The sequence below is a fragment of the Neovison vison genome, chromosome 11 (assembly GCF_020171115.1).
Source record: "Neovison vison isolate M4711 chromosome 11, ASM_NN_V1, whole genome shotgun sequence".
In the NCBI taxonomy this organism is placed as follows: domain Eukaryota; kingdom Metazoa; phylum Chordata; class Mammalia; order Carnivora; family Mustelidae; genus Neogale; species Neogale vison.
In genome coordinates, this window is record NC_058101.1 from 119146014 (window position 1) to 119161997 (window position 15984).

General features: G+C 40.1%; 1 protein-coding gene across 6 annotated transcripts in view; it reads left to right on the forward strand.

Annotated features, from left to right (window-relative positions):
• ABCG2 (ATP binding cassette subfamily G member 2 (Junior blood group)) overlaps positions 1–13853 on the forward strand; it is a 161425-nt gene extending 147572 nt beyond the window's left edge. For 5 of the 6 annotated variants that reach the window (XM_044224548.1, XM_044224546.1, XM_044224547.1 and 2 more), the window contains 6 exons: positions 3009–3098; positions 4251–4375; positions 6002–6156; positions 10747–10836; positions 11689–11771; positions 13653–13853. In XM_044224548.1, the coding sequence (XP_044080483.1) occupies positions 3009–3098; positions 4251–4375; positions 6002–6156; positions 10747–10836; positions 11689–11771; positions 13653–13800 (691 nt within the window). In that variant the 3' untranslated portion in view covers positions 13801–13853. Of the gene's footprint in view, positions 1–3008; positions 3099–4250; positions 4376–6001; positions 6157–10746; positions 10837–11688; positions 11772–13652 lie in introns of those variants that run through there. The other variant, XM_044224550.1, reaches the window with a different exon arrangement.
• The last annotated feature ends 2131 nt before the right edge of the window (positions 13854–15984 follow it).

Sequence of the window (15984 nt, forward strand, 5' to 3'; positions counted from 1 at the left end):
AATTCAATTCCTCACTCAAGTAAAATAAATTATCTCCTGTATGGGATCAAATAGTGTTACTCCAAGTTGAAATTATTATGGAGTTCCAGAGTTATATCACTGCTATTCCCTTTACTTTCTCTGAAGGGTGTGGGGTTCTCTCACTTGCTTCCAAGCTTTCTAGTCATTGATGATCTGTACCCATTGCAAATGCTGTATTTTTACCAAGCACAGAATATAGGTCACAGGATCTATTGCCCATGGACTTTTTGTGTTGTGCAGTGGGAAGTATTTGGAAAAGTATTGAAAAACCTGTCCTCAACTGGAATTTTAAAGAGGAATTGGGTATCTACCCATTAGAATTCTTGGTAGAAGAATCCAGAGAAATAAAGAAGAGGTTTAGCAGTTTCTTCAAATGTTTTCTGGAGAAATCGTTCTTTGGATTTATTTTAATTTGTATTTTTGATATAAACTTGCTGCCACTTTTTTGTCATTTGAAATTGCTTAGGAGGCCAGTGGTTTGGTTCTCTTTGGGAATGAATTATCCCAAAGACATGCTCTTGGCTCCTTTTCTTTCTTTTTCTTTTTTTTTTTAAAGATTTTATTTATTTATTTGACAGAAATCACAAGTAGGCAGAGAGGGAGGAAGGGAAGCAGGCTCCCCACTGAGCAGGGAACCCGATGTGGGGCTTGATCCCAGGACCCTGGAACCATGACCTGAGCCAAAGGCAGAGGCCTTAACCCACTGAGCCACCCAGGCACCCCTCTCTAACTAACAAGCTGGGTTTAATTTGTATGTAGTGTATGAGCTTCTGTGGTCTAATATTTACCTTACAGGCTTGTGGTGGTTGCTAAACAAATTAATATAAACAGAAAAGATATTTTAAAAAATATTTGGATCAATAAGTAGATATTACAGTCATGGATTACCGGTGTGAAAAGAATTTGAATACCTTGTATTATTTAGCAATAAAAACTATTTACTATAAAACAAACCATATGATTTAGAAGTAATAGCAGTATCTCCTAGTTCAAAATCATGATGAACATAACAGTGTTATGGATATAAGTCTTAACAAATTGAGCTAAATTGTTGCATGTCCCATCTTTCTTTCTTTCTTTCTTCTTGTTCTCTTTCTTTCTTTCTTTCCGCATGTTCCTTGTTTCTGAAATTAGCTTTTACTTTGCTAGTAGACTTACTTGTGTGGAAAAAGTTACATAGCCTCCTGTGTACCAGTTCTGGCTATTTTCTGTTCATTAATTATTGTATAAACATTTACTTATAAAACAGTCTGTTCTCAAAGATAAAAAAATAAATAAAAATAAAACATTCTGTTCTCTCAGTTCTTTCTTTCTTTTTTGGTGTTAAAAACAATTACTAAGTGTCTATGAGCTTTTTTTTTTTGAGAGCCTGTACACTTGGGTTTATATATTTTAAAAAATGTTCTCTTACATTCTTGTGTCATTTAAATGATGGGTCACTTTAGCTCTTTCAGTGTCAACTCATGTCCTCAATGTCAGTGAAATGGTTTGGTTATAAAGGGAAGCCCAACACCAGTTTTTGGAATGTTGGCATGCTTTCATAACATGCGTTTGTGTACCAAAGTGTAGATTAACTGTGACTTTCCTTTTAAAGCCTTAATTATTTTACTGAGAAAGAAGCATTAGTAGTCTTCCTTTTCCTACAGGTACACAGATTTTTCCTTTATAAACATCATTTTGTTTTCTCTCTTTTTTTTTCTTTTTAAAGTTTTTATTTATTTTTTTGACAGACAGAGATCACAAGTAGGCAGAGAGGCAGGCGGAAGGGTGGGGGAAGCAGGCTCCCTGCTGAGCAGAGAACCTGATGTGGGGCTGGATCCCAGGACTCTGGGATCATGACCTGAGCCGAAGGCAGAGGCTTTAACCCACTGAGTCACCCAGCTGCCCAAGTTTTCTCTTTTGAGCATGTTGGAAACCATTTTGGTGTGGCTTGTCAAGGACAACATCAAGGCTCTCGACAGTTGTGGGCTGATATGATATGATGTGATCTCTGTCTGTCAAATAAATAAATAAGTCTTTTAAAAAAAAGGTGGCTGATAGAGGTTTTTAAGCTTTGCAGGCTTTATTTGGTTCACTCTTTCTCCCTTCATACATTAGGAATGGTATTTGTTGCTGCTGTTGTCTTTTTTTTTTTTTTTAATGATTTTATTTATTTATTTGACAGACAGAGAGAGAGAGATCACAAGTAGGCAGAGAGGCAGGCAGAGAGAGAGGGGGAAGCAGCCTCCCTGCTGAGCAGAGCCTGATGCGGGGGGCTCAATCCCAGGACCCTGAGACCATGACCTGAGCTGAAGGCAGAGGCTTAATCCACTGAGCACCCAGGAGCCTGATACTTGTTGATTTGTTAGTTAAAATTCAAGGTGATAATATTTTTATGACGTACATATTCATCAGCACAGACTGCCATCACAAAGAACCATAGACTGTGTGGCTTAAACAATTGTCTAAACAACAATTTCGTATACTTCCAGAGATCAGGATCTAGAGATCCATGGTCAGATTCCAATGAGAGCTATCTTCCTGACTCACAGGTGGCTACCTTTTTGCTGTGTCCTCACACGGCAGAGAGCGTGCACTCTGATGTCTCTCCCTTGCCTTTTAAGGGCGCTAATCCCATTGTGAGGCCCTATCCTCATGACCTCATCTAAATCTAATTACCTCCCAAATACACTGTCTCTAAATATCACATTGAAGGTCTGGGCTTTAACGTAGGAATGTGGGGGAGAACCCAGTTTAATCCATGGCAGCCCAGGACAAAGACTTCCAGACTGTGCTTTGTGGACTCTGAGGGGTACCACTGTGGATACCCAGAGATGGTGGGGAGAAGGCTGATGGCGCGTATACTTCCCTGTTTTAACCAGAACAATTTCTATTTAATGTTATGAGGTATCCTTTGAGGAGAGCATTTTGCAGTTAGAAAATTGACCTAAGAATGTTTCACTGACTGCAGTGCTTCTCCCCCGCCCCCCACTTTTCTTTCATTGCAGGTCAGGGGTGCTCTTCTTCCTGACGACCAACCAGTGTTTCAGCAGTGTGTCAGCTGTGGAGCTCTTTGTGGTTGAGAAGAAGCTCTTTATGTGAGTAGGTCTCTGTTCCAGGAAGGGGACTCTCTGGTATCAGGGGTTGTTGGTCAAACTGGTCATATCCAATGTTGGGCCACAGCTTGGTTCCTGGGGATTGCCCACGTTAATTGAGAAAAAGCAGCCAGAGGTTGTGAGGACAATCGTTGAGCATGTAGGGCTTGATACTAAGGGGAAAAGGAGTTCAAGATTAAGGCAGAGTCAGCAAATCCAAATGCTGCAGAAAAAGCAAGCGATAAAGGGGCAAAAAAGGATTTTTTGTTTTTAAACAGATGAGAAGTCATGATGGCTCACACAGGCAAAGTCAGTGGGGCTTGGTAGAGAGAAAGTAGTAGGCTGAGCAGTAAATATAAGATGTGGAAGTCAAGCTGACAAAGAATGTGGACCCAACTTAGCCCTCAATGGAAGGGAAATGGAAGGAGCCAAAGGGCAGCCTTAAAATAAAGTAAGGGCTCTTTTGTTTCTTGTGTTTTTCAAAGTTGGACAGGATTTGATCATATTCCCATACTGAAGAAAGGAATCATTCTAGAGGGAAAGAATGATATTGGTGGAGGAGTTTGGAATTACAGGAGGAAGATGCCAGGAAGAGGAAGGGATCTAAAACTGCAGAGGAAAGGAAGCAGGATTTGACAGGGATGTGTGGTTGAAAGGTGTGATTGTTGAAGGAAGAAGTGCCATTTTCTTTTTGTCATGAGAATTGACTAAGTGATCCAGGGATGCTTTAGGAAGCTTGGAGGATAGCAGAGCCGCCACCTTCATAATCAGAAGTAGGAAGAAAGTAAAGCCTCTACCATAACTGAGCTCAGCTACTGGAGTGCTATTCTTCAAGGAGAGCCAGTGTTGGAAGAGAGGAAGGAGATGCAGATCTGCTCACTGGGAGTGGGTGCTCAGGGAGCAGAATGGATGGCATCCAGAGGGAGTTCTGTAATGAGAAGAGGGGTATTGCACAGACTCGTGTGCGGGTGACAACACAGGTGATGCTCACACCCAAGATGGTGCCTGATGCTGACAGGATGGAGGTTCACCTCAGGGATGTGAGAAGCTGTAGTCATTTGACCCTTGGTGGTGGCGGAAGTCTGTAGATAAGCAAGCAGCTCAATCTGGTTTCTGCCTTCCTTAACTAATGTAGGATGAATTTTTCTTTTTTAGACATGAGTATATCAGTGGATACTACAGAGTGTCATCTTATTTCTTTGGAAAACTGTTATCTGATTTACTACCCATGAGGATGTTACCAAGTATTATATTTACTTGTATAATATACTTCTTGTTAGGTAAGCAGTATGACAAAAGGTTTGTGTCTTTACTCTTCAATATGAGGGCAAGCCAATTTCTTTTTACCAGCTACATTTTGGTTCTCAAACTCTAAACCAAGCCAGTGAGATAAGGAGACATCTATCCACATGCATACTCTGAAATAACTGTTCCCTGAGGACATTTTTATCAAGACTTGCCCTAAACTAACTTTTAAAACTACTTATAAAACTCAATTTTACTGAAAGATGCTGTGTGTCATTTATCAACATGGAAAGAATTCACAAAACTATTTGAGACTATGATAGAGGAGCTGGGATACTTACTATGTATTTGTATTTTTATTATTATATGTGTCTGTGTGTTTACACGTAAAGATAGCGAAAGACAGTGACTTTCAGGGCTTCCCGGTTTAATACAAATACTTGTTCGATAGGTGTAGTTAGATTCATTTGTGTGCTAGGCTCATTGTATCATAATGTCCTTATATTTTTACTGAGGCAAAAACACACATCAGAAATACATCTTTTATTTAAAAAATATATATAAGTAAAGCACTACAGAAGAAAACCAACTGATTGAGTTTAAACTTCCATTTTATAAATAAGAGGTATGTCATGAAGAATTAGGCATAGAACCTAGATCCTCAGACTTTTTTTTTTTTTTAAAGTTAATTGAGCTGGCATTTTATTGAGAAAAAAATTTTTTTTTCCAATTTATTTATTTTCAGAAAAACAGTATTCATTATTTTTTCACCACACCCAGTGCTCCATGCAAGCCGTGCCCTCTATAATACCCACCACCTGGTACCCCAACCTCCCACCCTCCCCGCCACTTCAAACCCCTCAGACTGTTTTTCAGAGTCCATAGTCTCTCATGGTTCATCTCCCCTTCCAATTTACCCAAAAGCACATACCCTCCCCAATGTCCATAACCCTACCCCCCTTCTCCCAACCCCCCTCCCCCCAGCAACCCACAGTTTGTTTCGTGAGATTAAGAGTCACTTATTAGATCCTCAGACTTTTGACAGCTGTTCCAAAACCTTCAGATTGTATGATCCATAGTATTAGTCCATTATCATTTATAAAGTAGTTTTAGGAAATTTATTTAACCCCACCCTCAATCCCAGAATTATATGGTGCTTTGTCTTGGGGGACTTGGAATGTGGAGACATTCCCCCAGATATTGAAACCACTGGGAGGTCACCTAATCTTCCCAGTTTCTTTACTCAATGCAGTGATAGCAAACAGTCATGTGGTGATGTTTGAGTAAAAAAAATGTGCTCTTGACAAGTTTTGTTCTTAGAAGAAAAGGCAGTAGAATTGGGGCCAGTTGTGTTGCCTGGAGCTCTCCATCTCAAATACTCAGAAATTGTTAATAATTATAAATAAAGGAGGAGCAGAGATGTTACATGGAAATGTACTTATGCAACAAGTATAAAAAAGAAACTATGATAACTTTATACAGTAATATGGAGGTAGGGACTGGTAATGAAATTGGTGACCCAAGGTGGTCGAATAGAGGATGAATATTCTTCATTTTGGCATTAGTTTCTCCAGATATTATAGTGCTTTGCATAGGAAGCAATCCCAAATACATAGTTACTTTGGCAGGTGGATTCAACACCTCTTTCCTTCCCAACTAAGGCTTGAAACCAGTTGTGGAGGCCTTCTTCGTCATGATGTTCACCCTTATGATGGTGGCTTATTCGGCCAGTTCTATGGCACTGGCCATAGCAGCAGGCCAGAGTGTGGTATCCATAGCGACACTTCTCATGACCATCTCCTTTGTGTTTATGATGGTGAGTAGGAACTGAGCTTCTCTGAGAAGTAGTTATTTCCCCTTGTTCCTTCCCACAGATTTGCCTGTTACCTAAACCTGCTTTGAGGATTCTGTAAATGGGATTCTGTGCTTTAAGGAGATCATGTATTGAGGGATAGCTTATATTAGAGAATATACAGATTTTTCTTGGCATTACCCAGCCTTTTTGGCTACTGTTCTAATATAATTGCTATAACTTTAGTTAACATTTTATTACACATGAGTTCTTAAAAGATGCTTCTTGGGTGACATATAGTGAAACCTTGATAAACTGAAACTTCAAAAACCAAACTGGACTTTAAAACCAAAGACTGTAACAGGAGATGAAAGAGGACACTGTATCATGATAAAGGGGACAGTTCAACAAGAAAATCTAACAATTGTAAATCTTTATGCCCCCAATATGGGAGCATTCAAATATATAAAACAATAATAGACATAAAGGAACTCATTGATAATAATACAATAATAGTAGGGGACTTTAACACCCTACTTATAGCAGTGGACAGATCCATCTAAGCAGATAATCAGCAAGGAAACAATGGCTTTGAATGACACACTGGACCAGATGGACTTAACAGATATAATCAAGAACATTTCATCCTAAAGCAACAGAATGCACATTCTTTTCAAGTGCACATGGGACATTCTCCAGAATAGATCACATACTAGGTTATAAATCAGTCCTCAATAAGTACAAAAAGGTTGAGATCATACCATATGAGATCATACCCTACATATTTCTGACCACAACACTATGAAACTTGAAGCCAACCACCAGAAAAATTTGGAAAGACTACAAATACATGGAGGTTAAAAAACATTCTACTAAATAATCAGTGGGTCAATCAGGAAATCAAAAAATTAAAAAAATACATGGAAACAAATGAAAATGAAAACACAATGGTCCAAAACCTTTGGGATGCAGCAAAAGCAGTCCCAAGACGTATATATAGCGAAGTATATAGCGATATAGGCCTACGTCAAGAAGGAAGAAAAAATCTCAAAACAATCTAACCTTATACCTAAAGGAGGTATAAAAAGTACAACAAATGAAGCCTAAAGCAAGCAGAAAGAAGGAATATTAAAGACTGGAGCAGAAATAAATGATACAGAAACTAAAAAAAATCCCAATAGAACAGATCAATGAAATCAGGAGCTGGTTCTTTGAAAAAATTAGTAAAATTGATATACCCATAGCTAGACTCATCAAAAAGAAAAGAGAAAGGATCCAAATAAATAAAATCACAAATGATAGAGGAGAAATAACAACACCACAGAAATACAAAGAATTCTAAGGGAATATTATGAAAAACTATACGCTAACAAATTGAACAACCTGGAAGAAATGGACAAATTCCTAGAAACATATGACCTACCAAAACTGAAAGAGGAAGAAATAGAAAACCTGAACAGACTGATAACCAGCAATGAAATTGATTCAGTCATCAAAAATCTCCCAACAAACTAGAGTCCAGGGCCAGAGGATTTCCTAGGGGAATTCTACCAAACATTTAAAGAATAGTTAATACCTATTCTTCTCAAACTATTCCAAAATATAGAAATTAAAGGAAAAGTTCCAAACTCATTCTATGAGGCCAGCATCACCCTTATTCCAAAAAAAAAAAAAAAAGACTCCACTGAAAAAGAACTACAGGCCAATATCTCTGATGAACATGGATGGAAAAATGTTTAGTATAACACTCGCAAACTGAATCCAACAGTACATTAAAAGAATCACTCATCACAATCCCATGGGATTTATTCCTGGGCTGCAAGTGTAGTTCAGTATTTGCCAATCAGTCTGCATGATTCACCACATTAATAAAGGCGAGGATGAGAACTATATGCTTCTCTCAGTTGATGCAGAAAAAGTATTTGACAAAGTACAGCATCCCTTTTTAATAAAAAGCATCAACAAAGTAGGGATAGAGGGAACATATCTCAACATAAGAAAGGCCATATATAGTAAACCCACAGCCAGTATTGTTCTCAATGGGGAAAAACAGAGCTTTTTCTCCAAGGTCAGGAACAAGACATGGATGTCCACACTCACCAGTGTTATTTAACATAGTACTACAAGTCCTATCCTCAGCAATCAGACACCAAAAAGAAATGAAAGGTACCTAATCAGTAAAGAAGAAGTAAAACTTTTACTGTTTGTAGACATGATACTCTATAGTAAACTCGAAAGAACACCAAAAATTGCTAGAACTAGAACATGAGTTCACAGGATACAAAGTCAATGTACAGAAACCTATTGCATTTCTATACACCAATAATGAAGCAGCAGAAAGAAAAATCAGGGAATTGATCCCACTTATATCTGCACCAAGAACCATAACCATCCAGTAATTGCACTACTAGGTATTTACCCAGAGGGGGAAGAAATACTAGTTTGGAGGGATACATGCACCCCTATATTTGTAAACACATTATCAACAATAGCCAAATTATGGAAAGCGCTCAAATGTCAACTGACTATTGAATGGATAAAAGGATGTGATATGTAGACAGAATGGAATATTACTCAGCCATCAAAAGAATGAAATCTTGCTATTTGCAATGATGTAGATGGAGCTAGAGAGCATTTTGCGAAGTGAAACATGTCAGAGATACCACAAGATTTCACTCATATGTGGAACTTAAGAAACAAAACAAACGATCTTAGGGGGAAAAAATGAGGTGAACCAAGAAACAGACTTAACTATAGAGAGCAGACTGAAGTGGTTAGGGGGATAAAGGAGGGCACTTGTGATGAGCACCAGGTCTTGTATGGAGGTGTTGAATCATTAAATTGGGCACATGAAACTGATATTACACTGTATGTTAACTAATTGGAATTTAAACAGAAACTTCTAAAAAAAAAAAAAAACCCACAAAACCCAGAAAAATTTTGATTGTAAGATTCCCTCATAAAAACATCAGGTTAATTGCCCAACTTCTATGCTCGTGTTAGAGAACCATTGACTTCTTTAAGCAGTGGCTTAATGGTTTGGCTGGATATACTCCCCTCCAAGGGAGTAGCTAAGCTCCATGAGAAGTGGAACAGTTTGCAGTGTGGGTAGACTATCTTGGTTCCCTCCTGTATTTTGAAAAGGGGTGTTTTAAAAACACTGAAAAGGGGCACCTGGGTGGCTCAGTGGGTTAAGCCTCTGCCTTTGGCTCAGGTCATGATCTCAGGGTCCTGGGATCGAGCCCCATATCGGACTCTCTGCTCAGCAGGGAGCCTGCCTCGCCTTCTCTCTCTGCCTGCCTCTCTGCCTACTTGTGATCTCTCTCTTCCTGTCAAATAAATAAATAAAATCTTAAAAAAAATAAAAATAAAAACACTGAAAAGTTCCAAAGTCCACACAGTACTGTGTCTCCTCCCTTCTGGGTTCCTGACATTCTCTTATACCAATATATTTCTGCCTACCTTTTTTTAAATGGTTACTGAAGCCTAACCTTACGTGTCCCTTAATTTTCCCTGTACATAGACGAATCAGTAAGCGAATCAGCTAGTTACCACCTTGCCCCTTAACGTCAAGTGAACAGGAACGTTAGCCTGTTTACTTAATCCATGTGTTTTTTTCTGCTAGAGGAGGAGAGATGTCTTTAAAAGGAGCATAATTAGCACAAATTTTTGTCAAAGTTTAAGTCTTCCATTTCTGAGTTTGACATCTACCAATCTAATCGTTTATTGAGAAAGTGATAAACCTTCCCATATGTTTTCTATCCTGTTATCCAATAAATAATGTGTCATCAATTTATAAAAATGTTCTGGATAATGTATTAGATGCTTCACCTTATTGTTATTTAGAAGTTTGTATATAGATCCTTTAAAACCAGTCATAACACCGCATTTTCCTCAGAGATGCAGTGTCTCCTCTATTAAGCACCTGGTTAAGTCAAGTTCAGGAATACGTAGTCACTCCAACATTGTCATTGTTAGGTCTATCCCAGCATACCTACTGCCAGTTAAAAGTTAAATATAAACCTTCTCTCATGTAGCCATCTGTTGCCGGCCTCGGTCCTTCACCGTAAGACGGCTTTTCGGTAGCTTTAAGTGAAGGTATTCACCATATGTTAGGCTGTACTTCTCCGTGTTATTCTGTGTATCCGTTCCAGGCTTTGGGTCATTTTAAGCCTGCATCCCGAACGCCAGATTATTTCTATAGTCACGCGGAGATAGAATGCAAGCCCTTGTAAATAACAGCTATTACGGTGTTAGAGAAGCAGAGAGGGGCAGGAGATGTTCAGGATCTGCTCTGGGAAGTTTCTTGGTGAGAGCATAGAGTGATGGTATCGCTGGGACAGTCAGTACTTTATTGATCTTTCATCGTGCGCAGTCACCAACAGTAAAAGCCTTGACAATGAAGGGTCTCGCAATTAGATGACGTAGGGATTAGCGATATGTTGGCATTCCTTTAGAACCACGAATAGCCTCAGCTCAAGCGGGGCATACGTAAGCAAAGGGAAGTCTTAGAAGAAATGTTTGTGAAGGTTGTAGGGGACTCAGAAATTATTCTCCGTAATTCGCCATGAAATCCCGTCACCAGGTCTGATTCTTGGCATGTGCTTTCCGTAGATATTTTCGGGGCTGTTGGTAAATCTCAGAACCGTTGCGTCTTGGCTCTCCTGGCTTCAGTACTTCAGCATTCCTCGATACGGCTATGCGGTAAGTTTTCCTCATCTGTCCTTGTGACTGCTTCATTGTTCCCAAGCTAGGATCAACCGGAATAAAGCCTGCCAACGTCATTACCCCAGCCATGAACTGTGAAAGTCTCCCAGGGGTTTCATTTTCCGAGCGATGAAGAAGAGTTTCACCTCCAGCATCCCCTGCGGTTTCCCCAGTCACGCTGCTGTCCGAGGGTGCTGAGGGGTGGAAAGAGAACTCCACGGAAAGGAGAAAGATTGACTAATGGATGTGAAAAACTGTCGTTGTATTTCAGTTCCACACGAAAATAGAGAAGGGGGGGCTAGAATATATACTTTATATTGAAATTAGAAGAAAAAGAGCATATAATACAGCTACTCTATTGGCTTTAGAAAAAGCTCATCAAGTCCACAGAAAACTGTGTCTTAGTATAGTACGACTGGGTTTCTAACTCCCAAGAATTAGCACTGGTTTTGATGAAAATAAACAGGAACAATATAAAACGTTCTTAAATAGATGCTGTAAATTAACAACAGTCATTGACTACCGTTTTATGATTTTAATCCCACTGTTTGTGGGATTATAAAATTAGGAGGAGGAAGGAGCTATGGGTAGGATAGCCACAGGTCTCCCCTCTTTGCCAAATACTTTTTAAAGCCTTTGTTTTAGAAGCCAAAAGCCCGACATAGGCCACCCAGTTAGTTGCCAGGGAAAAGAATTTTGACTGTTCTGATGTGACCAAGACCATGAATGTGAAGCTTGGTTTGTTTTTAGGAATAGCAGTAAAGATTAAAGTAGGAGGACATGATCATTCTCTGGAGACTTTTTGAAATTTAAAACCATTTACCTTGTCCCATCCCCCCTGTGTTATAGGCTTTGCAGCATAATGAATTTTTGGGACAAAACTTCTGCCCAGGAGTCAACGTAACAGGGAATGATACCTGTAGCTATGCAATGTAAGTTTGTACTCAGTGTCAGAATGGATTTGCTTACTCTTGGGGTGTCATGTAGAAAGGCCACTGGACCATGTGGCTGCTGAGGGTCCTTCTACTGCAGACCAGTGCACAGTGCACGTCTCCTTGATGTTCTACTACAGTCCAAGTTATACTTAAGTTGGGGAAATGTTTCTGATGAGTTGTTCATTTGGGACCTTTTTAAAATGCTGTTTTGAATTGTGGGTTTTAGCTTTCATTTTCAGAACACCTGAGTTTGAAATGAGCTGCTTTGATATTTTTGCAAAGCCTTAGGATATTGGAATTTATGGATTATGGCAAGTGTACAGATTCATGAATTTACAGCTTCTTGGAAGCCCAACCCGAGGCCAGGAGCAGAACATTTCCCTGGCGCACTCGAGGCACCTGCCTCTTCTTCCAGCACTTAAATAGGAGGCATGATGAAATTGAAGTCTGCACAGCTATTTTTTTTTCTTTTAAACTGACTTGGAATACCCTTATTAAAGCATATGCCTCTAAAGAAGGAAACACATTTCAGTCATGAGAAAGAATTTGCATTTATTGCATAGTGTCAATAAAACAGAAATGCAGATTTCCATAAAATCAAGAGGATGTTTTAAAAACTGAGTAACACTTCTTATCCATGATTGTTGTTAACGGTTTGACTTTGATACATTAACTAATGAAAGAAAAGAGGATGCTGGTATCCAGAATCTTATGGACCTTCATGAAATAATTCTTAGTAACAGGACACATTGCTAGTTTGAAGTATTTCTAGAAAACCTCTGCAAAGAGCAGCTTTTATTTTTATCCTGCCCACTCTCTGTCTTTTGTCTGGGCATACCACTTTTTTTTTTTGAACTGCCAGATTTCAAGAGTTGCACAAAAATGGGGTAACAGGGAATAATTAAGGCTGTACCAGGTGTTTTAGAAAAGCCAGGTGCTTTTCTAAACGGTGCCAGGGCTACCCCACCCTGTTCTGCTTCAGCTGCCACTGAGGCTTTCCCCCTCAGTAAGGGGCCTGCTGGTGACAGCTTGCAGCCAGGCATCTGCTGGGCTCATTCCAGTCCTGCTGCAAGAGTGGATGGAACTGCAACGGTGCCAGGAAGCCCTTGCTCACCTCTCTACCCAGTTGCAAAATTCTTAGCTTGTGTTCGTTTGCATGGCTGATTTGTGGGTGATGAGTTCTAGAAAGAGCTTTGACTGTCTTGGTAATAATGTCATCTGTTATCTGTTGATGCCTTCTGTTAAAACTGAGGTTTACCCCATCAGGAGTGAGGGCAAAATTACTTGATTAATGTTTCTGCCCTTCAAAGAGCAGCATCGTAGATCTGGAAACAAATGAATTTGCAGAGATTAGCAACTTGGTTCACAGTGTGAGTCTGTGGTCTTGGACCTAAGTTCCTTAAACCTTAGCCTCTTCATCTTTTACAGGTATATCCGAACACCCACTGGGTTGTTTTAGGGATTAACTAAACTGTTACATGTGGGTTGCTCAACATAGTATCTAGCAGATTTGTAAGCACTCATTGTCTGTTACCTACTATATATAAAGGCATAGTTATTTGACCCTTGGCAACCAATGGGAGGAGTGAAATAATTAATAATTAATTTTGGTTAAAGATTTTATTTATTTATTTGACAGAGAGAGAGAGAGATCACAAGTAAGCAGAGCAGCAGGCAGAGAGAGGGGGAAGCAGGCTCCCTGCTGAGCAGAGAGCCCAATATGGGGCTCGATCCCAGGACCCTGAGATCATGACCTGATCCAAAGGCAGAGACTTAACCCACTGAGCCACATAGGCACCCCGGGAGGAGTGAATTTAATTGAGTAGAATTTGGCAAATGCTAAGAATGAAGTCATATTCTTTTTCTGTTGAATTTCAGATGTACAGGCGAAGAATTTTTGCTCAACCAGGGCATCGATATCTCCCCATGGGGCCTGTGGAAGAATCATGTAGCCTTGGCATGTATGATTGTTATCTTCCTTACAATTGCCTACCTAAAATTGTTATTTCTTAAAAAATATTCCTAAATTCCCCTTTAATTTACATGATTGATCCACACATTAAAAAGGGAGCATCTTGACATTTTAAGTTTTCAGACGTGTTTCTGTTGTCTTTTCCTTGGGCATTGTACCGTTCAGCAAGAATTATTTTCAGCACAGACAACCACAGACACCACTATGAACCGAGTTATACACAAAAGAACCCAGGTCATAAACTAGTGCTGTGAGGAACTGCATATCAGTTCATCTAATCACACAGTAACCACGGGGGAAGCATCTAGGTTAATTTGACGACCTAAAAAAGAATTGAATTCTAGAACTAGTGACGGGTTCTGAACATCTGTGACACCAATTTCCTCATCTTTAAAACAAGGAGAGGTTCGTTGCCCTCCAGCTCCACCAGTGTTCAAATCTAGGATCTGCCGTTACTTAGTAAACAGTAACAACAAACACAGAGATGCAGCGGTGGAAGTATGAAGCCTAAACAGTGTTGGGAAAAACCTGGTGTGATTCATGGGGTAAAAACAGCTGTTATGAGGGGCGCCTGGGTGGCTCGGTGGGTTAAACCGCTGCCTTCGGCTCGGGTCATGATCTCAGGGTCCTGGGATCGAGTCCCGCATCGGGCTTTCTGTTTGGCAGGGAACCTGCTTCCTCCTCTCTCTCTCTCTGCCTGCCTCTCTGCCTACTTGTGATCTCTCTCTGTCAAATAAATAAATAAAATATAAAAAAAAAAAACCAGCTGTTATGAGAGAAGCAGCTTTGCTGAGCCTTTGAAGGTTGTAAGAACTTAATGCGATGGCTTTGTTGTGGAATCAGAACACAACAGGGGGCTCAGCTAGCCTCTGGACCAGGTGTGGAGGGCCTGCGGTTCGCAGTCGTGTTGGGGCAGGTCAGGGGTCTGTGACCTGCGTGCGTGTCACAGCGGCACCCTGTGCGCCTGGCTCCGTCAGCGCTTCTGGGGCTGCTCCAGATAGAATGGTCTGCGCCAGGACCTGGGGGCCACCAAGATCCTTCCCGGCTCCGAAAACTTGAATTTAGAATACCCTAACTGTCATAACCACCCCCATGCAGATGTCTGCATTCCCACATAGACATCTCCTAGTCCCAGATTCTCCCTTCATTCTAACCTTTATCGGTACCGGGGAAGTATTTCTTCACTTTTTTAATGGCAGGGTAACATAGGGAAAGGTCGAGTCCAGTGAATTATCATAAAAGGAACACACCGGTGCAACTACAGAACCTAGGGGCAGAAACAGAACATGATGGGCCCACGGGAGCCCCCTCACACCCCGTCCCCATCACCACTTCCTTCTCTCTGGGCTGTTTCTGAAATGACGCTGGCATACTCCTCTCTGTTGCTGTTATCACACGTCGTGACAGCTGAGTTTCGTGGCCCTGTGTGCACAGTTACATCCTTATTTTAAGTTCCTCCTGCCCCCCTTTAGGGAAATGTTAATTTTGGAATGATCTTAATTTAGAGAAAAGTTACAAAGATAGTATGGAAGAGTTCCCATGGGCCCTTTGCCCAGCTTTCCTTAATGGTAACATTTATAGACCACTGGCACATACCAGAAGAAAGAAATTAACATTATACGTTGTTACTATTTAAACCACGCTCTTTATTCAGACTTCACCACTTCCACAATAACATGCTTTATTCCAGGATCTGTTTCAGGAGATCACATTGCAACTAACCCCCCTTTTATAAAAAGTCAACACTAGTCAGTATCCCTAGGAATTAAGTGAGCCTGAGGATCACCGGTGCAGACTCGTCGTGACTGCTCATCTTCGAGTATCAGTCAGTGTTAGTGGGAGCCCTGCCATATTGGCGCGATGTCAGTCTAGGGACATAGCATATTTCTAAAGAAACTTTTTAAAAATGACATTTGATTGATGCGTCATCTTGTAACATATGATAACGTACTCTTTTATTATGTGACCATCAGGGTTAATCAGTTTTTCCTGTTCTTGGTATAGAACCCTAACTTCTCAGACTTCTCTGTAAACACTCTTCCCTCATTTTACAGAGAATAATATATATCTGTATTTTATGAACAAAATACACTTGAAGAAGAAACAGCCAAATATATTGGTACCTCTTTTTAAAAAGAATTTAAATGCATCCTATTATGCTTATCTATTACAATATACTTTTTTACATAATTGTTTTTAATTACTATGATAAGAAACACATAACATGAAATTTGCCAT